We start from the raw sequence: 23,101 nt of genomic DNA on the forward strand, positions 1-23,101 counted from the left end.
GTACCACAGGATTTTCAGGCTGTAGGTTGATGGGAAAGAATTTTCCAAACCAAGACTTTACCATCTGAGATGTAACAGATGAACGTACAACAAAGAGAGTTCGAACACACAACAGTTTTATTTCTTTAAAGTGTGTGATGTGGTGTCTCCCATCAAAATTTTGATAATATAAAAACATGAATCGCGTTTTTAGATTTTAATGAAGTGATTCGTAAAATAACATAATAAACATAAAAGCGAACATTTAGGTAGTGAAGGCTGACCAGGGTTAAGACATTATGGGGCTTGGCGTCTCCTGCCAGGCAGCACAGGGAAATCTTCAGGCAGCAAGGCGTGATCTCTGCAGGTGGGACAGGTGCTCCGCTCCTTCAGCCACGGCGTGATGCACTGAACACAAACAACATGTGCTGCACGTTAAAACCAGCAGCAGTCACCATCCATACATCAAATCTATGACTTGGTATTATAACGTGTTCTGTTAGAAACTGGAATGATTTAATTTGTTTCATTAACATCCATTTGGTCTGTATTCATTTGCTTAGTGTTTATTCTGAGGGGATTTGCATTGAGCTTTAGTCAAGTCCTGCTTATATCTTTTTCACAAGCTTGTACAGGATCAGCTGAAAGACTGTGGTTTAAAAAGGTACCCTGTGGAGTTGCACATCATTTAAGTAAAAGCTCTAATTATTTGAAAAAAAATTTTTTTTCTAGCATTAGTAAACAATGTAATATAAAATATTAATTTAAAAAAAGTCATTTTCTAAGAGCTCATGGTAACACTGAAGGTAAACAGATTTGTTTGTTTATAAGAAAGCTCCACAGGGCACCTTTTTTAAAAAAAGTATGTCCACATTAAGCCACTTAAATCTAAAAACACGTTATTTTCTCTGTTTCAGGCCTCAGTTAAAAGAGGAAGTGAATAAATCTTATAACTTTAGCATACGCTGAGAGTGAGTGTTAGGGCTATTCGCCACTTAATTTAATTTAATTTAATTTATAATTTTAATGACTTTATTGATCCCTCCTCGGGAAGTTAAGAACAACTTTATTTCGTTCCTAACCTGTCCAGTGATGACTGATTTTAAATCAACATATACACTGGTCAAAATAATATGTAAACAAGAAAAACTAAACTGTCTGTCCTACTCCTTCTCAGATGCTGACTATGATGCACCATTTAGTTGTTTGCCAACTGAGAAAAGGGGCAAAGAAGAAGAGATTTGCTGCTGTTCTGATGTTTCACTGTGGACAGATGTCTCTACACCAGTGTCAAAAAAATTAGCTTAATGTGGATGTATATATAAAAGCCTGATTTACTCTGCAGCTCAACATCATGAATGAGCTGCCCGTTAACTGATGACAGAGAAATCCTGTCAGAGGTAAATAAATTGTAAAGCTGTTTAATATGTATTTCTTTAAGCTTTTTTTTTAATAATTAGAGAAAGCATTTCTTCTGTCTGTTGCACTAATTTTCTGTAACAAGTCAAAAAAAAAAAAAATCCTGTTTTGGTTGAGTATTTGTTGTTCAAGCACCAGAAGATTACATGTACAGGGAGTTCAGAAGTTTTTCTGATTTCGGCTCATTTCACACTGTTCCAACTTTAAGAATAACTGGAAGAGGAGTTAAGAAAATCCTTCCCTGCTGGTCCCATTTAAACACCAGTACAGTACCCTTTGATTCTTTGCTCACCTCTTTGTGGAAGCTGTGTCTGCACTCCAGCACGCAGATGTCGTCTGGACTCATGTCATCATGACAGATGATGCAGGGATCCTCCACGTTGAGCTGCAGTCAAGACACAGAGAGACACACACACACATACAGTCAGCTCTGAGCGCCTCATTTATCCCCGTGGGAAGTTCTGTTTTTAGTCACACTAGCAGTATCTTTTAGCGCCATCGTCAGGTCAGAGTTGTTATTTGTCCAGTACTTTGGTTCATGACCAAAAATCTGCAAAGCTAATGACATTCCCATCAGCCTCAGCTGTTTTGTGTGAATTAGAAAATGTTAGCAAGCTAACACACTAAATTCAGATGGTGAACAGAGAAAAAAAAATTACAACTATTACTATATTAGCTTGTTAGCATACCAATCATTTTTGCATTTACTCCAAAACAAACTTTGGTCTTACCAACTCATTTCTTAAATTGTGGGCCTTTCTATTCTGTATTTCATCTTTTTTTTTTTTTTTTTTAAATCTCAGTATTGTTGTTGCCTCTTTCTTTCATTTACATTGTATAGCTCTGTGCTCTCTAAATAAAATTTGACATTAATAAGGTGGACTGTGTATTGCTTTGCATCAAATAATAGTTTTTGTTGCCTCAAGTCAAACCATGTGAATAATGCCAGTGCAGTTTGTACTGATGAAAAATTCTGGACTTACTGCACTGGAATGTGTGGCTCTGTGGGATCCGACTGGCTGCCAGACGGGCGCTGGGGTTACCAAAGGCGGAGTAGCACACTGAGCTGGACTCCCACGTCCCACAATGCTGGATTTGACGGAATCAAGCTTCTCCTGAGACGATAAAACAAGAAAAAAAATCAACACAAATATTTCCAAGTGACAATGAGTAGGCTGTCAATACTAAACCCTGAATCCATGCCAGACTTTCAGCTCTGATCACGTGGGGTGTCAAGCCAGATGGAGGGTGTGAATCCAAGTTCACTACATTTTGAATTGGGTCTAATTAACCTCAGGTCCATTTGGGACTGGCTCTGTAGATCTGTTTCACGTTTACAAAACCACACCTACCTGATGGTCCAGGATCAGCTGGGTCACTCCACCAACCACATCCTGCAACGCCATGTTGTTGAGGGTTCCACCGCTGCATGAACGGAACTCCTGAACAAACTTCATCAAGTCTAACCTGAACACACACACAGTAAATTGATTATCCACATTTGTTCTCTTTAAGTTCAAACTCTCAGTACTATGATGTTTCCTAATTTTGTTTATTTCCATTCATTGTAGTCCACATGATGTTATAATGTAAATAGCTGGGTTTCAGTCACATGATCATGATGACGCATATAGGCACAGCGATTTCACATGGAGGGCAGGAAGTAAGTTAAATGTCAAAGCCAATGGAGGAAATATTAGCAGGCAGTTCGTGTTGTACGAGTTTAGATCCTGTGTCGAGATGGAGATACACAAAATTAATCAAACAATATGTTGGACGTGATCCGTACCTCATGAAGATGAGCAAGTTTTCAACGGACGTTAAAGATTTGCCGACAATCGAGGCTGTTGAGATCACCAATTATCTCGTACTTCAGACCTCTTATTATACGAAACAGCAAATGAACGCCTACAAAAGTCTGGACGAGATGATTATCGTTTGGTCTTCGCCAGGGTGAGTGTTTATTCTTATACTTGTAATGTATAGCTAGCAGCTAGCAATAGCGACTATGATGTCAACAAACACATCTTACAGGGATACAAGGGGGTTTATTTGTCAATTACATAGAAATACTAATGTATGACATGACAGCGAAATAGCATTTGGACTACTGAGTCAACGTCCCCTAAAATGCTAGGGCAGCCTAAAAAGTCCCATTGAGGTCCATATTAGACTACCGGCAACTTAATAATTATTACTATGTAAGTCAGCATTAAGCGACAACCTAATGATATAAACACAGCCACAAAAACCGTTAGCTAGCTAACACACCTTTGACAAAGTGGTCAATGCAGACACGGGCATTAGCAGACTGCTCCTCCCGACCACAGACGTAGGTTTAAGATCCACCTTTTACGGCGTTGTTCTGTAAGTTTTTTATATTGCTCACCTTTGTGGGTGACTACATTTGGTACCCTATAATAGCTTTTTTCTTTTTCTCTATTGGAACGATTTGAGCACCGGTAAACTACACAAAACATAGGCATGTGGCATTTTCCCACACGGTAGATTCTCAGTGTGTCGGTCAGCTATCGGCTGAAACACTTCCTGCCCTCCGTCTGAATTTGGCGCCCTCGCGCCACTGCATCATGACGTCACGTGAAACCCACCTGTAAATGAAACTGATGTGGATTTTTAAGGTCATTAAATGATTTCGATATTTGCTACGTTACATCTCCGATTTTTCCAAATACAAACACATAATCTTGATACGGATCCCTTTGCATCAGTGGTCCAGTGTTACCTTGTATAGTCGGGGAAAATGGTGGACAGGCGCTCCATGGCTTTCTCAAACACGGTGATGTGCGGAGGCTCCAGTGTCCTGCCTGGAGGTTTGTGCAGTGTCTGAGCCGGACCGGCCAGCACCTCAGCTGCAGACGGGGCCGCAGCCTGCTGGATGGGCGGGGGGCTGCTGTGCGACGCCTGGGCTGAAGACTGAGAAGTAAACTCTTTGGCTGCTGCAGAGAGCTGCTAAATTCACACAGAAGAGGAAGCCGTTTACATTTGTACACTTTTATACCTTTAATTAGTAAATACAAGTAAATAACTTTTTTTTTCTTTGCAGATGATGATGAGGACTTTCACCAGTTCAATGTCACGTTAGTTAAATTGACCTGATTTTAGTTTTCATTACATTATGTTCACTCTGTGACTTCAATTCATGCTATTGAAAAGTTTCAACATCCATAGTGAGTAGTTATGAACTGTTAGTGGAAACACTGAACTGCTGCTGCTCTTTAAGCTGTTCGTCAGCCAGAGGTGAGACTTTCATCTAGTCCAAAATAATGTCTTCAAATTGCTTTTTTCCAGTCACCAAAAACAAATAAAAGGCATCCATTTACAGTGATTTTAAAAACAGTAAATAAATACTGGTGTGGCTGATCTGCTGGGAAGTATTACCTGTTGTGCTGGAGGCTCAGCCTGGTTGTTGATGCTGACTGGAGGCAACTCACTGACTCTTCTGCCGTTCTTTGCTTGATCGATCTGCTCCTGGTACTGTGCCTGTGGACCATGTAAAGACAAGTCATGTCGTATTCTGAAATTGAATATTCTTATCTAAAAAAAACATTTTGGCAATGGATTCATTTACCTCAGCAGCAGAGATTTTATTTTCTATTTCTTGGACATTGGTTCTCCAGCTGTTTCTGGTGGTTTCCAGGTCTTGGTTTGGGTATCTGGAAAGAAGAAGGACACTACACATAAGTCTGACACCATCTGGTCTATGTTTAGTCCATCCTGTTAGCCAGACTGATCCACAGCCATAGTTTCACTTGTCTTACCTGTGTACTGCTTCATCCAGTTTGCTCAGCAAAGCCTTGGCGTCGGTCAGCTCTTTGTAGAGGCCGGATAAACCCTGATCCCGGCTGCTCTCCACTAAGGACAACTTGAGGAGCAAACCAAGCAGGGTTAAAGGAAAAGTTCACAATTTTTCCCGTCTGTCTTAAAACAATACTCAGATGTCCATATATGTATTACGTTTACTCCACTTTGTATGATGTTAATTCATAAATAAAATCTATTCATGGCATTATTTTTGCACAGAACTGTGCACTGAAACGCTCCTGTTCATACTGGGCATGAAGAAATCTCTTCCCTAACGTACTTCCAATGATTGGCAGAAACAATTCTCCACATTCTGTGCAAAAATATATTCTGTTTATATACCTGTATGGAAAGGAGGGGAAGGACATTTGCAATGACTGAATGAAGATTTGGTATTGTGAGCATTGTTTTTAAGAGTTGAAAAAACAAACAGTCTTTTATGACAAGAAGTAAACCATTAAAATGTGACTGTTTGGGGTCAAGAAGTAGGACCTACCTGAGCTATGTGGGACCTCCTCTTAGCCGAGGTAAACAAGGCTTTACAGCGCTTGATCTCATCTTCCAGACTCATCTTCTCAGCGGCTGACTGGTTGCTGGAGGAACAATGAAAAAGAAGTGAACAAATAAAACCAGGGAGGGTTTTAGTTTGTGCTTCACTATCACCGTTCTATCACTACTTACCCCAGCTCCAGGAAATCCTGCAACTTTGCCTCAAAGCTGGCTTTCTTCTCTTGGATGTTTCGGGTCAAACTAAGAAAAAAGAAAAAAAAACTGTAATTTAAAAAATAATTATCAATCAATCAATGGTATTTGGGTAAGACACCAGGTACTATGAAGAGTTCTGAAAATTAATATGTTTTAATTAATTACTGTTGTTAATTGCAAGTTTTTAAAAAAGCATTTAAAAAAGGTCTGAATTAATTTGTTTCATGATATTTTTTAAAACAGAAACTGACTTTAAGACTTGTACAAGAAAAGTCTGATTGCTGGGAATCTTAGACTGAGCATGTATCACATTAATTTGCATTCATTTCCCTTAGTTAAACTTAAACCACTCTAATGCTATTATATGATTATATGTTCAGACTTTTTTTTTTACTCTGATAAACTATGCATCCCCACTTTTCCCCTCTTTGTTTTTTTTATGTTCTCCTCCTTAATTTGTTTTATCCTCTTACTCTTTTACCTTAATGTTAGACATACATGTGAAGATGGGTGGTGAAAGTAGGTGATGCTGTGTAAAATGTACAACTCTACCTTTATTTCAAATAGAAATTCAAAGAGCAACAAGATGTGACATCTGTGCAAACACTTGTGACTCAATAACATAAGACCAGCCACTACAGGGAGTAAACTACACCAGAGAACATTTATTTCGTGTTCAAGCTGCCACCTGAGACGTTTGAATAAACAGATGCAGGAAATGTTTCTGTCTTACCTCCCATGTTCCTCCGCCAGCTGTTCGATCTCCAGCTTGAGGGACTTCAGCGCTTCCTGGTTGGCTTTCTTCTCCTTCTGGTCTTTCTTCACCTCCTCTTCCAGCTTCTGCTGGAACAGTGTCAGCTCTTTGTTGGTCACCTTGCAAAGAGAAAACAACCAACAACAAACAATTCAGCCATTCAGATTAAAATCATCACTTATAAATTCACTGTAATTATAACCGGGTCTGGACCTACTTGTATGTTGGCATTGATCTTCTGTATGTCTTCCTCCAGGGAGGCAATGTCTTCTTTGTGCTTTATGTTGACTTTGTCACAGCCGTCCACCATTTCCTCGATCTGCTGCTCCAACATCCTGTTGCTCTTTTCCTTTTTGATCATGTCACCCTGGACAAATAAAGAAGGCCAAAAGGGTCAACAACAAAATAACTGAAACATATAGCTAGACCGATAAATCAGTCAGACCAGCATATGGGCTGATGTATCGGAGGACACAGATGTTCCTGCAGAACAACCCACTCTCCAAACAATCCCAGAATCCAAATGTAGAAAATATGATGGAAATATGAAATTTATGTCTGCTTCAAGTATTAATTTGAGGAACATTGCAGTCTCCTCAACACTTCATACAGATCTGATGTTTTCATCTTCTTCACGTCTACTACACGGAATGGAAACACACTCCCCACTACATGGTTTGTCTTCCAGAGGCTACTGACAAGTTGATTTTACTACTGAAATTTCCTGTACTATAGTAAAATGCCCTACTATAGAAAAAAAAAACATAAAAATGTAAAAATGTAAGGAATCTGTCTCTAAATTCTTGGTTAATGTTACTACTGGCACTGGATTTTTTAACCCCCCCCCCAAAAAAAAAAAACAGAATTGGATATGTGGCTATACTTTAACAGTTACAGATGAACTCACCTGGCAGCTCTCAAAACGCTCATGAAGCTCTGTATTCACAGTGACACTGCTCATGGGCTCCGGACATGTCTAAAAGAATGGAAGGAAAAAAAGCAATTAAAACTTATACGAAATACGGTATGCATTCACATGTTTATGTATTCCATCTAGTTTATTCAAAAATCTGGTGACCTGAACCAACCTGAACTTCTGCATGTTTCTTCAAAACGCTTTCCTCAGTCGTCAATGAAGCGACTCCACCTGAAGACGGATCCATTTCCCAAGCTCCGACATCAGGCTCACTGACATTTAGATCCAAATCCCAGTTGTCATTACTGAAAAAGTAAGGCGACTCCTGTTGATCATCACCGTTACTCCAGTGGGTGAAGGGATCATTCACTGTGATACTGCCTACAGAGGTGGTAAGTCCACTATCTGGCTGGAAAGCATATGCATAAGGATTTGGGAGGATGGGATAGATTTCATTCTGTGCACATGAAAAATTGTCCAGATAGTTGGGGAAACCAGATTCATGCAAATCAGTAGATGGAGAGTCTGTGTCAGGATCCACTATGACATCAAGGTCATCTAGGCTGGCTCCATGTCCAGCCTGCTGCAGGCTGACGGCATGTTTAGCCAGGCCGATGCACCTCCCCATCTTTATGAAGCGAAGGGACTCCAGGAGGAAGGACTCAAAACCGCCTGCTTCTTGGATCTTCAGCTGAGCCATGGGTGGGAAATTTTCCAGCTCACCCACCAGCAGGGGGTCCTCAGCAACCAGGGGACCATGCTCCTCCAAGATCTGGGCAAAGTAGCTGCAGCAGCAGAAAGATAATCCAAATGTTCAGATGTATGAATGGAGTATAAAATACACAAAACAGAGTGATGATAAACACACCAGGGGCAGACGAACACTACAGTCAACAGTTACTGTGTTTTTTTTTTTAATTTGCTGTCTGAATACTGCTTACAAGTGCTCTCAAGCAAACTGTGGAGAATGTTGTGTCACATCAGCTGGATCAGGGCAGTCTCACCTGTCCAGAGCAGTGGTTACTAGGCTTGGCCAGTATCCTTTTTTCCCCATACCTTAATACTTTGCCAACATTTCACCTGGGAAAAATTGCCTTGGACCAATATTATTATTTTGTATCTATACATGGAACTGTAGCCTGCACTTACTCATACAAGCTCTCTTTCGTTGGGTCAGGGTGGTTGTCCAAAATCTTTTTAAAGTGACCTCTGTTTCTGGTGCCGTGGAACTGGTTCTCAAAATCGGCGAGTTGCTCTCGAAGGTGACCGGGTACACTGAATGGCTCAGCGGGGTGAAGGAATGATCTGTCGACAGAGAGCTCAATGTTATGAAAAGTTACAGTTACAATACAATGCGTGAGTCCATGTGGAAAAGGCAACTTACAAAGAGTCATCTTCAAAAAAGTCTTGGTCCCACTCGTCCCTTGGAGTTACACCTCTCCTCCCAGACAAAACAATAACACCCTGAGAGGAAGAAGACAGGAAACACTTCAGAGCGATGCTACATATCCATATTCAGATATAAGCAACAACTACCAATGTAAATTCTGACCTTTGGTTCTCTCTGTTTCTTTTTCCGGCCTCGATTCTTAGTCTTCATAGGAGAATTCTGAAATGAAAACAAACGGAATGAGAATTAACTCTGAAACTCAAATTTAGTGATGTCTGCTCAATGCTTCATTTACTATGGTTAAATCATATTAAAGGAATAGTTCAACATTTAGGGAAATTATTCTAAAAATAAATAAATAAATTATTATAAAAATAAATACACCTATTTAACAAGGCAGCAAAAAGTTGTGGTGTTACAGGGAGATATGTACTGCACCTTTTTTAGCACATTTGAGTTTCTTTTTTGTGTCATCAAGACAATGTTATTAACTGACATTATCACACATTGATTTTTGGCTTTTGTACATCAATTCAGAATGGTGGAAGATAAGAATAATGATTCTTAAACAAATCAATTTTCTATCCACCCCTTTGTGTAACAAGAAAGCAAATAAGCATATTTCCCTTAATGTCAAACTATTCCTTTAGGTTTTGTTTATGTGGCCACCAACTTCTATCCTGTGTCATATAAACCCAGGGAAAAAAATAGAAAGAAATTAGAAATTAGTTTTCTGAAGACTTACATTTTCATTGTCATCAGACTTTTTTAAGACTGAACAATGTCCATCTGAAAAACACCAAATTGGAAGTTAAATCATAAAGCCAGAGCAAAATCCAGCAGAAAATGAACAGGCCTTCAAATCAGGTTAAATATACTTACCCATCATATCAAAATACTCATCCAGAATAGTGTGGCAGGAGACATACTCATCTCTATGCTCCTCCAGAGTCCAGATAAAGAGTCTCATGTCATGTAGCGGTGCCTGTTTTAGGTATTCAGTCACTGTCAAGCCAATGCTTGAAAAAACCTCCGGCCTTGTACCAAGCTTTGATATAATCATCTCCTGCAATGGGCCAAAGTTGAGAAGAAGAGCCAGGTCCAGCTGCTCCAAGCGTCCTGCGTAGCGCTCAATGAAGGATTTAGCAGCGTTCAGGCCTAAAGAGAGAGAACAGAAAACAGTTGGTCAGACTTCACAACCTGGCACTAATGTTGAAGACCACAATTTTTGAATGACTTCTGTGTGTAAATGCTCTTTTAGTGTGGCCTATTTATAAAATTCAGATATTTTCTGACCTGCATTGTTGAGCCGACACGCCCAGCTGTTGAGTTTGGGGTTTACGTCCAGACAGCTACTGAGCAGTTCGATCAGGACACGAGCCCAAACCCGGTTCTTCCTCTCCAGTAGGAGCTCAACAGCCTGACCAAGCGTCTCCAGCGACTCCTGCTGCCAGTTCAGCATCCTCGCAGCTATCTGGTTCCCCCTCGATGAGTCCAGCTCCAGCCAGGGCTTCAAGGTGCTGGCCAGGGCCGACACCTGGAGGCCCTTCTCCTCTCTCAGAAGCTCCAAGTTCTGGCTGATCTGCAGCAGAACTCGATCTCGGTACAGCAACCAGACTGAAAAACCAAGGAAACGTGACAAAAATAAAATGAAAAGACAGATGGATACTTGTTATACATGTATTAAGTCAACTAAGGAGAATGGAGATTTCAGTTCTCCTGACTGAGCTCAGCATTTGGGAGAATGACCTCTTCTAAATGAAGAGGTCATAAATCCTGCACAGTTGTGACAAAGTCAGGAGCTGTACCTTTCTGTTGACTCTGAGATGCAGAGTCTTCTTTCTTCTGCAGAATCTCATCGTTGAGCGTCTGCTTATCTTGAAATGACTGCTTATGCTGCTTCCTCTTGAGCTTGCGCTCTTCCTTTGACTTTAATTTCTTCAGACTGAAAATAAAATACAATTATTAAATAATAATAATAACAATGAAAAGAGAGGCAGTTAGACTGCTTTTTAATTATTCAGAAACACGACTAATTAATAACTGAGAATGAGCCTGGGCCTTCACTAACCCATTGTTTTTATTTTTTTTGTTTTTGGACTTTGCCACCATGAGGTGTCTACAGAGTTGCTTAAGCACCACAAATCTGATGTGTAGGAAAATCTATAGCCTGAGAGGCAAAACCCAGGGCACCAAAACTAACTATTGACTGGTTATCTATAATCAATCAACTAAAATATGATAATATTTGTAGTCAGCATATGAGATGCAACTGTGATTAAGCTTGTAGAAGCACCAGGCTGGAAAGTCAATTCATTAGTTTACAGAATCGTACTATTGATAACAATAATACAGAAATGGCAGATTAAGAACTGATTAAGTGCGAAACTGTCCTCAATAAGAAAATTCTTTTCAAAGTTAATGTTATCACAGTACCAGTCCTGCAGCGATAAACTGCAGGACTGGTACTGAAGAAAAGCCACAGTGAGTCAGCAGCATGAACTGTATTTGACTGCAGCCTCACCTTGTACACCTCTGATTCACTTTTGGCTTCTTAGAAGTCTGCGGTTTGGGAATGGTAGCTTCAAACTGAAAAGAGAAAGAAATCAGGTCAACACTAATCCTGTCATCTATGAGGACAGTGGCTCTAAAAGTTCACCTCACCTCCAGAGAATTATCTTACCTTACATTTCACCAGGCCTGTTGGACCAAAGATTTTGATACTACAGACCTGGCCGACGCAGTCTGGAGTCAAACATGGTTCTTGCAGGAAATCCTGCAACATAAAAACAACACATAAAGAAAAACAAATTAAGACTAGGAGCAGAGGTTAACAGCTACAGAACTGCTGTGCACAGTGAGGAAAAAAATAAAAGTGATAATAATATAAAAGATAAAAATATCCTGGAAACCCATAGAGATTGACCTTAAAATGCTGTTGTGGAATCTCAACGTACCTTTTCGTTCTTTTCAAAGAAGGTTGATGTCTTGAGGGTCTTCCAACAGGTGATGTGGTATTCAACAGTGCAGCTCTGACAGCAGCTTATTTGAATGAAGCCCTACGTGAAGAAGAATGCACCGTTACAACTCATCCATGCTTTTCATATTTGAATTCCAAAGCACTGTCTAGCTGTGTATCACTGCCCCCCATTTACCTTAAAATCTGGGTCAGTGAAGTAGATTTCACTTTTCAAGTGGCCATGGCATTTCTCATGTCGACAAATGGCGTCAGGAATAGGAGGAAATTTGCACAACTCTATAGCACTCTCCAGAATTTCCTACAAAGACAATTACAAAAGTAAGACAAACTGAGGATGAGAGATTTCTAATCTATAATCACATGTTCTAAGACAAAAATGTGAAGTAAAACATAAGCTATAAATACAGTAAGTACTTTTACTTGCTCAGACATAGTGTGTCAGTTTTCACTGATATTTAAATATATACAGGGCCAATAAAAAGATATTTATTGTCCTGGAACTTTGTTATATTTTATTTTATAATACTGAACCGCGGCGGATCTAATTACAACTTTTTCCACACTGATCAACAGAGAAAACCAGGTGAGAGGTCATGTGTGATTTTCACTGTGAAAACCATATTCAGTCCAGTTTTGAGTCCTCGTTCTGATTACTTTGAACTTAACCATCATGGATTTGACTGAAATTTTCTTTTGTTTTAATGATATATTTTATAACGAGACCCAGACGACTCAGGAGTTGTTTCTCGTGCCCCATCCTGTTGTGTTTCAAGACCATGTCGCCATCTAACATCTAAATTACTGTTTGACTTAACTGTTTGTTGTGAACATTGTGTTCTGTTAGTCAGTGTGAAAAAAAAGTCCTTAAATTTAGTGTAATTAGCAGAGAGGAGGTAAAAATCCTTAAGGACACTGCATATAGTCCTGTGTTCAAGCACTATTAAGTTGTTTGTCAGAAATCAACACAAACCTACAATGACAACATACCTTGAAATAGTCTGGTTGTGTTTCTTTGACGATCTCTCTTGTTAAAGGCCAAGTGAGTTTACCGGGTGTTATTTGATTCTTGACCATCTGGAGGGAATCTGAAAACTGCTGCAGAGCAAGTGCAAACCTGCAGAGGAGACACATACGTTGTACAGTTTGAAACTGCCAAAGGTGTGAATCTGTGACATAAAACTTTTAAGACTAGAGTCTAATGTACCTGTTCTCTTTGAGATACACCCTCCCGATGGCGTAGTAAACCAGACACTGAAAGGTCCTCTCCTCAAATGATTTGATCTTCTTCATGAGTTTTTGTGCTTCTGCAAGTTCCTGTGTTTCACAAAGCAGCCACACATGTAAAGACCAAACACAGGAACTTCACATACAATTTCTAATATAATTTTTTGCATATAATTTAAATGCTCAAATCCTCCTGTCCATGTAACACCACCTCAAACTGAAGCAACAAACTAAATAATTTAAGCTTCTCAACTTAGCACTGAGATAAAGTAGCTCATGAAAAATAAGGTGTCCCAAATTTAGAACGCTGCAGCTGTTATAAAAAAGTGTCAGATACATAATTAATCAGCATTAGGGTAAATATAAATCTCTGATCTGATCAGACTTGGAATCAGCAGAGACCTCATTTTAAAGGTATGAGACCAGGACAAAAAGGGGGAAAAAAAAAAACTTCACCATCACTTCAACATCACTAGTTTTTTGGTTATACACCGACTGTTTTAAAGGGTTAAATGGACTGCAAACACAACCATGGTGACTGAGGTAGAGGCGGCTCTACAATGTCAATATGTTTTCAACAACCTTCCCTATCAGCACAGCATAAATGAAGGTGCAGTTACTGATAAAGCTTACAGCTGTCACACATCTGCACATTAATATAGTATAAATATGAAGTCCATGTCATAAAGATTTGAGAGACAAACATGTCAGTAATCTGTGCAAATATTGTACAAAAGATATGGAGAGGAGAATTTCCCATTTTCAAAAGTTGTAACTGATTGCTGTTGCCATTCAGGGACAACACGCCGATCTACGACTTACCTCAGGTTGGCCGATTTCTGTCAGGGCGGTTGCACGGCCATACAGTAGCAACAGTTGATCCACTGTGGAAAGTCCAAGTTCCTGAGAATGTATATAATGAAAACAACATCACAGTTAAAAGTTTTTCACAAAGTTTGAGGCATTTTTTTGTCTGAATTTGACAGCTGATGGTGAAGACTGGCAGGAAATGTGGGGAGAGAGTGCAGATGACTTGCAACAAAACGTCCACAGCTGAATATAAACCAGTAATGTTACATATGTTATCTCTACAAAGTAATACCGCAGTCTAGGTGGTGCAGAGTGGACAAACCTGAATACACAGCACCACAAATCTGCAGCCCAGTGTAGACTGAGATTAATAAAGCTCAATTTACATTTGTAGACAAACTTAAAAGCACAATCACGCATATTTATATTCTGCACAACACAGTCAAGTTGTGCACATGTTGAGTTTCTGAATCTGCTTGCAAAATGCCGGGCATTTTTGCTCATAAGTTGTACAACAGCATGAAGCCCTATCGGTGGTATGATTACCTTGGGTGAGCTGGTTTCCAGTATGGCCAGTGCCTGGCTGAAGGCCTGCTCTGCGTTGCGGCTGCGGAGGTCAGCCAGAGCAGTATGGGCGTCCTGTACCATGGATCTCAACTCTTTGACCACACTTGCTTTACTGTTGGCCTCTTTCTGGTTCTGAACAGAGCACACACCACAGCAGGTCAGCCATTTCATTCAATGATACCTTTATGGCTTAGAAGCTCCAATATCTATAGTTTATAAATGCTAAAAGTTAAGATGTTGCTAAACACGGGCTATCAATACAGTGAATAACAAAGGTGTGGCTACATTCATCCTGCAAATGTGTGAAATATTGACACCACAACTCTTGATCGACTCTTTTAGATTCCAAGACAAACAACAGCTTCAGTGAGGTGACGCTCCAGGCTCTGTGATGCTAGGTGTGTCTCCACACATATATCCGTTTTCATGCTGCACTGGAAAGGCTTTACAAGTCTTAACACCACTCAAGACTCAAGATAACATGTTAGTCAAGTGACAGAAGCAGAGCTCCCAACATGCATAACACAACACATGAGCAGGGCCTTACCTCAACTTCAGACTGTCCATTTTTGTCCTTTGATTTCTTCTTTGCTGCAGTGCTGGACTCTTCTTTTCTGATCTTTGACGACAACTCACTGGAAGCATAGATTTATCAATTAGCTATAGAGTCCAAAATGCAACCAAATCACATGCTGCCACACCACACTGTACTCCACGAAACGATTAAAGGGACAGTGAGCCGGGGCAAAAGGTGGTTGTGGGGTCCTCGTAGAATCAAAGTTGATTGCAGTGACACAATTTATATAAGAGTTGGTTATAACAAAAGTCCTTCCACTAACCTCTTTGAGGGTTTAGAGTCTTTAGCATTGCCTTTCACCTGTGCGGTCTGTTCATTTTTACCTGTGGAAAGAATATTAGGCATGAAGTTTTTCAGTGTCACTGTATAATGTCACTTCAATTCTGAAGGGCCATTGTCCCTGCAGAGCATAATCAACCCAGGTCCAAATAAGGATACTGATATTCTACATGGGACCACAGCACTTGATCATACAAGAATAAGGATTCTATTGGGTACCAGATGATAAACATGAACCTAAGCTACCTTGGTCATGTTGTACCATCCAGATCTATTATCAGTTTGTTGGCTAAAGTGAGTCAGTCATTGATATTGATACTGAGGGATGAACTGATTCACAAGATCAGGCATTTTTTTGCTGAGGATCTAAGCACAGGATTAAAAAAAAAATTATTAATCAACTGCACCAATAGGCATTAAAACGAACTCACCTGGTTGCTTGTCCGTTTTAACCTCAGAAACCTGTTAACACAGAAGTTAATTACTGACACAGAACTACATTTAACTTCAACCAAGGCCATGTTCATGTAAACAAATCAATTACATTCTAAAAGTCAGACTAAGAAAACTAGGGCTAAAACTAACCAAGGTTTTTTTTTTATTCTAAATTAAAAAGACGCCAGAAAAAAAAGAGACTGAAATGACAAATATTGATGTCATTAAATAAACATTTCTGTTTAAGAATTTCAGATATCATGTTCCATGACAATTAATTTGCCATTTCAATACCCACATGTCAAATCCTTAAAACCTGAAAAAGCAAGACAGCTGTTGAAGTCACTTTGGGCTCTTTTTAACAGGAATTTTACACTGTTTTCATCGATCAAATGATTAATCAGTTAATTGGGAAAATAATCAGGGATCTTTCACAAATAAAATCAGCTTCCAGTGTTTTGTGTCTAACGTGGCTGCTATCTGTTGAATTACTGTTGAGGAAATGTAACATGAACAGAGTTACCAACCTTGTTCTGTGGAGCTTTGCTTGTTACCGCACCAACCCGAAAAGATTTTACAGGCTGTTGTCGTGACTCTGCTGCATCTGCTCGGTTAGTGCTGCCAGGTCTATAGAAAAAAAAAAGAATTACAAAAATACAACAGAACTTCGATAATTAATCTTGTTTGTACCATGTGTATTAGGTAGCACACACATACCTTTTATGCTTACTCTTTGGATGTCCAGCTGAAAACAAAGCACAAAAAAACGACTCAGTTTTGAGGGACAGCAAACTACAAGGGATGATTTGCCTAATAAGCGATAAACTAGTTATTTAGTCCTACATAACAAGTTATGATCACATCTTAGTTAGATCCATTACCTTTACATTCAAGTTAAAGTGGAAAAACAATCCCACACGAAAAAAAAATTACATGCAAGAAGTTGTTTATTATTTACACCTTGACTTTTCCCCACTAGCCATTTTCCCCTTTGATTTTTGTGTTGTATTTAGCTGAGACAATGTGGACACCGTGGTGCATAGGGGCTGCTTACTGACACCAGTGTAAATATGTCTTAGTGCCAGGTACGTTTAGAAAAAAACAAAAAGAAACTAAAGTGATTTAAGGTGCTGCTGTGAACATGAGTGCTGGGAAAATACCTTTGCGTTCTTCCATTTCAGTGATGAATTTGAGATGTTGTTGTTCTAGGTCTTTGATTCCCTCGTGGTCATCCTTACACAGAGTCTGGGCTGAACTGTTGGCTTCAAGAGCCATTCTGACCTCACCCAAGGAAAACAAAGCCTCGCAGTAGCGATAATGGCCCTGCAAACAAACCAAGCATTAACTTGTGTCTCATAACTATTGTTTGCCCATCAGTGACGGGCAGGAAGTACATGTGGAGTCAACTGCAGTAACAGGGAGTACAGTTCAAACTGTGAATCAGCTGCATCAAGACTGTGTTTGTACAGATTACTTTGCCTCTATGGTACAGAAAAATGAAAAATCAGCATCTGCACTTATACTGCTGCGTGACGCAGGACGTCCCTAACTTCTGCGCAATAAATGTTGGACCAGTCTCTCTGTTGCATATCCATACCACACCACCATAGCCAGATTATAAAAGAGATGAGTACCTTTGCCCACAGTGGTTTAATCAGGGTGGCACGTTTTCCATCACCAACTGCTTTTCTGTAAAAAATCAAAAATTCATGTTTGGGTTAAAACATTTCTTAAGCCTTGTGCCTTTGATGAACACCACTGCTGAATGATTTATAATCCTGCATGTTCGCTAACCTTTTTTTTTCCTTTAAGTTGAAGCACAATCCAGTACACATGTAGTAATCATTATAACAGAGACTCAGGGGATACACGTTGTCATACCTTTGTTAACTGTTTCGCATGGTTATGTATGAATAAATGTGTTCTTTTTATTAAACACTCTTCTCAATTTGCAATTGCTTAGTAAATCACCACAGCTAATGACTATTTCTGAATGTTAAACATATTTTGATCTGTTACACTTAGAGCTCAGTTACTTACAGATGAAAAATATTCCAGAATAAGTGGTACTCACAGAAATTTCTTACATCGGATATAGCACAAGGCTCTGTTTCCATAAATTATGTGATTGTCAGGGCTGGAGGGAGAAGAAATGAATTCCAGTTACAAAAGCTCACATATTTTCCAGTTGATTACAGCTATACAATCTAATACTATAAACTTGGAATGACTCCTTTCTTTGTGGAATTTGTGTTCAAATTCTTGTCAACGGTATCAGGGAGGAGTTAAATCAGCTCTGTGGCCTTTTTTTGAGGCTGTTGTTTCAGGTGGTTTCATCTTATACTGAGAGGCATATGTCAATAAAAACTAAAAAAAAGGCATTTACAACAGGGTCATTATATTTTACTGCATTACTTAATATTAGTAGTTTATATTTTTCTATTGCACCATGGGTCTGAGTGAAACACAATTTCAATCCTCTGTATGTGATATACATATAAGGTATACGTAGCATTGATAATAAAGCTGACTTTGATTACAATAAAGAAACTGCGACTCTTTATAACATATTTTATAGTATATTTAGAACGATGCAGTTTCATGTCTAAGAAAAAGACACTTTTAAGGAAATATTAAAATATTACTTACTAATATTTGATGGCTTGGGAATAAAACTTCACAGCATCTTCATACTGCTGTTTCTGAAAGTTCTCATTTCCTTTCTTCTTCATTTCTTCACTTTTCTGAAAGAGGAACGAGGAATGAGTTCAGGGCTGCCACATTTGATGAGAAATTTGGTCATTTAATCATACATTTTCAAACTGGCACAGGTCTCAATCAGGCCGCCCAGATCATTGTCAATAATGTGCCTGACTCCAGGCAGACTTACAGTCTGTAGATCAAGTTGTTGTGCCTTACCGCTACTTGACAGTCGGATGGCCGAGCCATCAGCGCCTTCATTGTCTTATCAAAGTTGCTTCCCATGTCCTGGATGTACTTAGCAACTGTTTGAAAGCAAAAGAGAAGAAATCATTTTCCTAGAACTTCTACAGGCTTCACTGTTTGGCACAACTCAAACACAGCAAATTTCTGTGCTGTAAAATACATGTATAAATTTAGTAATGTAACTACATTAAAAAAATGTTATTTTAAATGTTATAAAATAAAACAGACTCTGAAATCTACAAATGGCCCAAGTATTTGGGTTTTCCCTTTACATGAATTACTAGAAATGTCTTGTGACCTGATAAAACAAAGCTGGGTAAATGTCAGAGGTGTATTGCTGAATGGTTTTGCAGCAGACCGGTCCGTGTGAACTGTAGCGTGTGTGTCTTACACTGGGTGAAGATAAGGTGCAGGGCTGTGAAGCAGGTGTGTGCATGGCCAAGCTCTAGGACGCGATGGCGAATAGCAGGTTCCTCTGTTCGCTCCAACCAGAGTAATGCATCCTCCAAAACCTCTGCGGTACGCTGTTAGTACGATGACAAACAAAGAAGCAGTCAACTATCTCTATTTACCATTACACAGGCCATGTCAATACACACAGGTATTCATTCAACTGTATATTTTTTGACACTGACATTCTGCTATATTGAGGAAAAAAAAATATAATAAAACATTATGCAATTTGATGTAAAGCACACTCAGCTGCTTTATATTCATGAAAGGTAATAAACAAATCATGTTCAATATTATCATTATTATTATTGTTATATTATTATTGACCAAAAGCTAGAAAAGGAAGCCATGCCTCTGCCATTGTTCAAAACACATGATCCCTTTTTTCCTCAACTTACCATGTTAAACATGTTGCTTATCCAGAAAACATGTTTTGTTTGGTCCCTTTTCAACTGTAACAGAGAAAAAGTGGTTAAGATCAAAAGCAAAAGCTCCAAAGTCATAAAGTACCAATGTTGTGATTGTCAACATCCCTCTAGTCTACTCTTTTGCTTGTCTGTTATCTGCCAACACCAACACACAGTGTCTAAGCTAAGATAGGCCAGTAATATCAGCCATGCCGATGCATCAGTCAAGATCTGCTACAGAAGGCAGCCAATGGGGATAAAGCATCACTGACACAAATTATCACAGTGCAATCAATCCTATACTGTAGGTTGTGTGTTCAGAAAAAAAGCTTTGGGATGAACCAGTGCAAAGTGAACTTACACTTCCTTTCTCCAAAGCTCTGAAGATTGCTTCCAATATGTCTATCCTGTGCAGGTGCTTCAGACTTATTACTTCTGTGTGCCTAGAGGAAGACAATTAGAAACTAAGTCCAAACACTGAGGACTGAAAGAGCTGGGGGTTAAAAAATGATTCAGATGCAAATTATAATTATACTTACACAGGGTCGATCAGACCTATTTGTAAAGCCCAGGAAGTGGTAGGGCTGGACTCGTCACGCTGCAGCAGAGTGGGAAGCCAGAAGGCACAAATTTTCATCCGCTGTCCAGCTTCTTTTTTGGTATCGACGGGGATACGGCCCCATTGATCAAAAACCTCCTCTAAAAAAACAAAAAACATGCAGTTTTTCTTTTCTTTTCCAAGAAGTAAAAGACTGTAAATTAAGGAATATATCAGCATTCATTAATTTAGTTTTCTCGACATTAAAATACAAGCAAAAAGTGATTGTGATGTGAAAGTCATGGCTAGTTGTGGCAGATAAAAATGGACAGGGTTCAGATTTTCACAGTAATGCACTCAAATCTTTTATCAGAACTCACTAGTGCGTCTTAGAGATTTCAGTGTTTTTCAACATCTTGTGCAAAATGCAATCAATTATCTAATCACTATTTATAACAGCAAATTAACTTCAGAAATATGTCCATAACTGACGCCACAGTGACAACTGTCTCAGTGTGGTTTGTACTGTACAGAAAATGTCACAACCTGAAAAATAAAATAATTGAGTTGTTCTTCCTTTCATCTAAGAGAATTTCTGGTTTCTTGTCCATCGTTTAAGTCTGATGTTGCTGTATAGCTCTTATCTAAAAGGCGTGCTCAAAGTTTACCATCAGTTGACCACAGCTCTCCCTTTTTTCTCATTGTGATTTTGGCCTAAAGGTTATTTGGAAAATTCTTGATTAATATAATGTATACCATAATAATTTTGCATTGGACAGCACTGCTTTCATATGTATGGTGTATTAAGACTTAAATGTTCCTTACCTGGTGGATGGAAGGCAACCATCGGATCATTTCTCTGAGTGGCCAAAAGAGAGAGAAAAAAAAAGAAAAAGAAGTTTCAGTGACAAACAGCAAGTTGGCTAAATCATCTTATTTTGAGCAGTAATTAATAACTCACAACACTCACCCGCTGTCTGTAGTCTTCCCAGTCACCACCATAGTCAGAGTCAGAGTCTGAATCTGACATTTTGTCCAACTCTGTAAGAAAACTTCAATAAATCACTCAAACCCATTTTACACTCGGGACTCACCGTGCCTCTTTTCATTGCTGTCAATGTCTATGCAAGTTCATTCTCATAATATCTGGCAATTAAATGAAGCAAAGCTTAAAAAAAGAAAGTCTATCACTGCGATCGGCATTAGACAACAGTCAGTAATAATATAATCTTATGTTTTGAAGTAAACAAGTCTTATCACTGCAGGCTAGAGCTGCAACAATTAATCAATTAATTAATCAATTAATCAATCAACAGAAAAATTACCTGCAACTAGTTTGATAATTGATAATCTGAGATAATTTTGAGAGTTTTTTTTTTTTAAATAAAATGTCAAAATTTTCTGTATTCAACCTCTGGTTTACCTTCTCTTCTATGGTGGCAAACTCATTGTGTTTGGGTTTTGGACTGTTTATCAGGCCAAAGGAGGCATTTTAAGACATCACCTTGGACTTTGGAAAATTAGGAAGGATATCTTTCACATCTTTTGGACATATTACTGAGCACACAACTAATCAATTTACTAAGAAAACAACTGTCAGATTAAGAGTTAATTATAATAAAAAATATATATATTGTTAATTGCAGGCCTGCTGCAGGCTCACAACAGGGAATAACTATGCTGAGGCGCTATGTTATGGTTCTGCATGACCAGGTTTTAAAAACAATCAAAAGGGCGGAGATGTGTGTATGTGGCGTTTCAGGCATCAGTGACAATATGAAATATGATCCATTCATAAAGTCCAGCCCTAGTCGCCTTAACCATGAACAATGCTTAAGGCGAGTGAATCATATTTTGATGATCGAGTCGTTTCATTTTTCAAGCCAAGTTCCAGTGGCTCGCTAGTTCCCCTGCTTCCATCGTGATGACCTGCTTTTTTCCTCCTGTTTTACATAAGTGCAAATCATGGTCAGGCAAAACAAGTCACACGAACCCCCAACACGAAGCGCAGATGGTTTTAAAGTGGCTTATGACAACTATTACAGAAAATAACTTTAATTCCTACAACTACATAGCACTTTTTAAATATAGTACTTTAACCGCAAAAATCACCATCACAGATTGCGAAACTGTACCTAATTGTGTGTATGTGTGGTAAAACGAAACACTGTCCCACTAGTTTCGTTTCGTTACAGAAGCATTACTCATGCAAAGGAAGGAAGAAACACACACACACGCACACGCACTTCTGAGTATAAATACACCTGGAAATGATTACTTTCACTTATAATGTGGATTCAACACCGTGAAGACTCGTAAGACAGCAAACAGCGATTGAATTATTACTATGGCTGTTACATTTTCTCATTGTTTTTCTTAAAACAAATGCAACCACTTTGAGTACTGAACGCAAATGTTTGTCGGAACCAGTTCCCTCGGGAATGAGGTAAGGTAGCTAACGCCGCTCCTTCAACTTAGCATTTTAGCATAACAGCCCACAGACGTAGTGATAAAATGCTGCCATACAAACGCCCACAGCGCCGGGTTAGCCCGCTGGGAACTGCATCAACTACTACCCGGTTAGTGCCAAAGCTTTATTTTGGCCATTTCCTCACAACGTGGCACACTTTAATGCGTTTTAAACAACGCCACGACACTTTCTTCCTACTTTGTTTTCGTGCGACGCAGCCCATCATGAGCCGAGCCAGGATTACACTTCAGCCACTCGATGCTGGCGGGTTCAAAAAGAGACTTAAGTCAGCACTAAATCACAAAAGACTCACCTCACGTCAAAGATTTACAGTAGTTTACTGTCTTAAGCTGCTCGTCCTGTTCATATTAGTGTGCGGAAGTTAAAACGAACGCGCTGATCACGCACCCAGCCCCCGCGTGTCGTCAGC

At 39.2% G+C, this 23,101-nt stretch overlaps 2 protein-coding genes across 3 annotated transcripts in view; one reads left to right on the top strand and one right to left on the bottom strand.

Annotated features, from left to right (window-relative positions):
- Positions 1–2,267, top strand: part of vps26c (VPS26 endosomal protein sorting factor C) — a 46,433-nt gene extending 44,166 nt beyond the window's left edge. Inside the window, exon 9 of the mRNA XM_041050917.1 lies at positions 1,157–2,267. The gene's annotated coding sequence lies outside the window, so the exon portion shown is untranslated. The remainder of the gene's footprint in view (positions 1–1,156) is intronic.
- ttc3 (tetratricopeptide repeat domain 3) lies at positions 100–23,091 on the bottom strand. Of its 2 annotated transcripts, none has more exons than XM_041050915.1 (46): positions 22,985–23,091; positions 21,172–21,242; positions 21,027–21,060; positions 20,203–20,362; positions 20,025–20,106; positions 19,655–19,708; positions 19,195–19,327; positions 18,777–18,862; positions 18,507–18,601; positions 17,932–17,994; positions 17,492–17,546; positions 17,018–17,180; positions 16,575–16,602; positions 16,385–16,484; positions 15,854–15,884; positions 15,406–15,466; positions 15,114–15,201; positions 14,546–14,698; positions 14,012–14,092; positions 13,170–13,279; positions 12,953–13,079; positions 12,141–12,263; positions 11,943–12,044; positions 11,669–11,761; positions 11,510–11,574; positions 10,794–10,930; positions 10,282–10,602; positions 9,868–10,143; positions 9,731–9,774; positions 9,148–9,204; positions 8,980–9,059; positions 8,745–8,900; positions 7,768–8,380; positions 7,587–7,655; positions 6,897–7,046; positions 6,659–6,798; positions 5,902–5,970; positions 5,717–5,813; positions 5,178–5,281; positions 4,988–5,072; positions 4,798–4,899; positions 4,142–4,365; positions 2,751–2,865; positions 2,382–2,513; positions 1,691–1,783; positions 100–387 (listed from the first exon to the last, which is right to left on the bottom strand). In XM_041050915.1, the coding sequence occupies exons 2-46, from the start codon at positions 21,229–21,231 to the stop codon at positions 277–279; spliced, it is 5,322 nt and encodes a 1,773-aa protein (XP_040906849.1). In that variant the 5' UTR covers positions 21,232–21,242; positions 22,985–23,091; the 3' UTR covers positions 100–276. The 2 variants fall into 2 exon arrangements, with proteins under 2 accessions (XP_040906849.1, XP_040906848.1); XM_041050914.1 differs by having other exon boundaries at positions 4,142–4,368.
- Between the last annotated feature and the right edge of the window lie 10 nt (positions 23,092–23,101).

The sequence above is a fragment of the Toxotes jaculatrix genome, chromosome 12 (assembly GCF_017976425.1).
Source record: "Toxotes jaculatrix isolate fToxJac2 chromosome 12, fToxJac2.pri, whole genome shotgun sequence".
Taxonomy (NCBI): Eukaryota; Metazoa; Chordata; class Actinopteri; family Toxotidae; genus Toxotes; species Toxotes jaculatrix.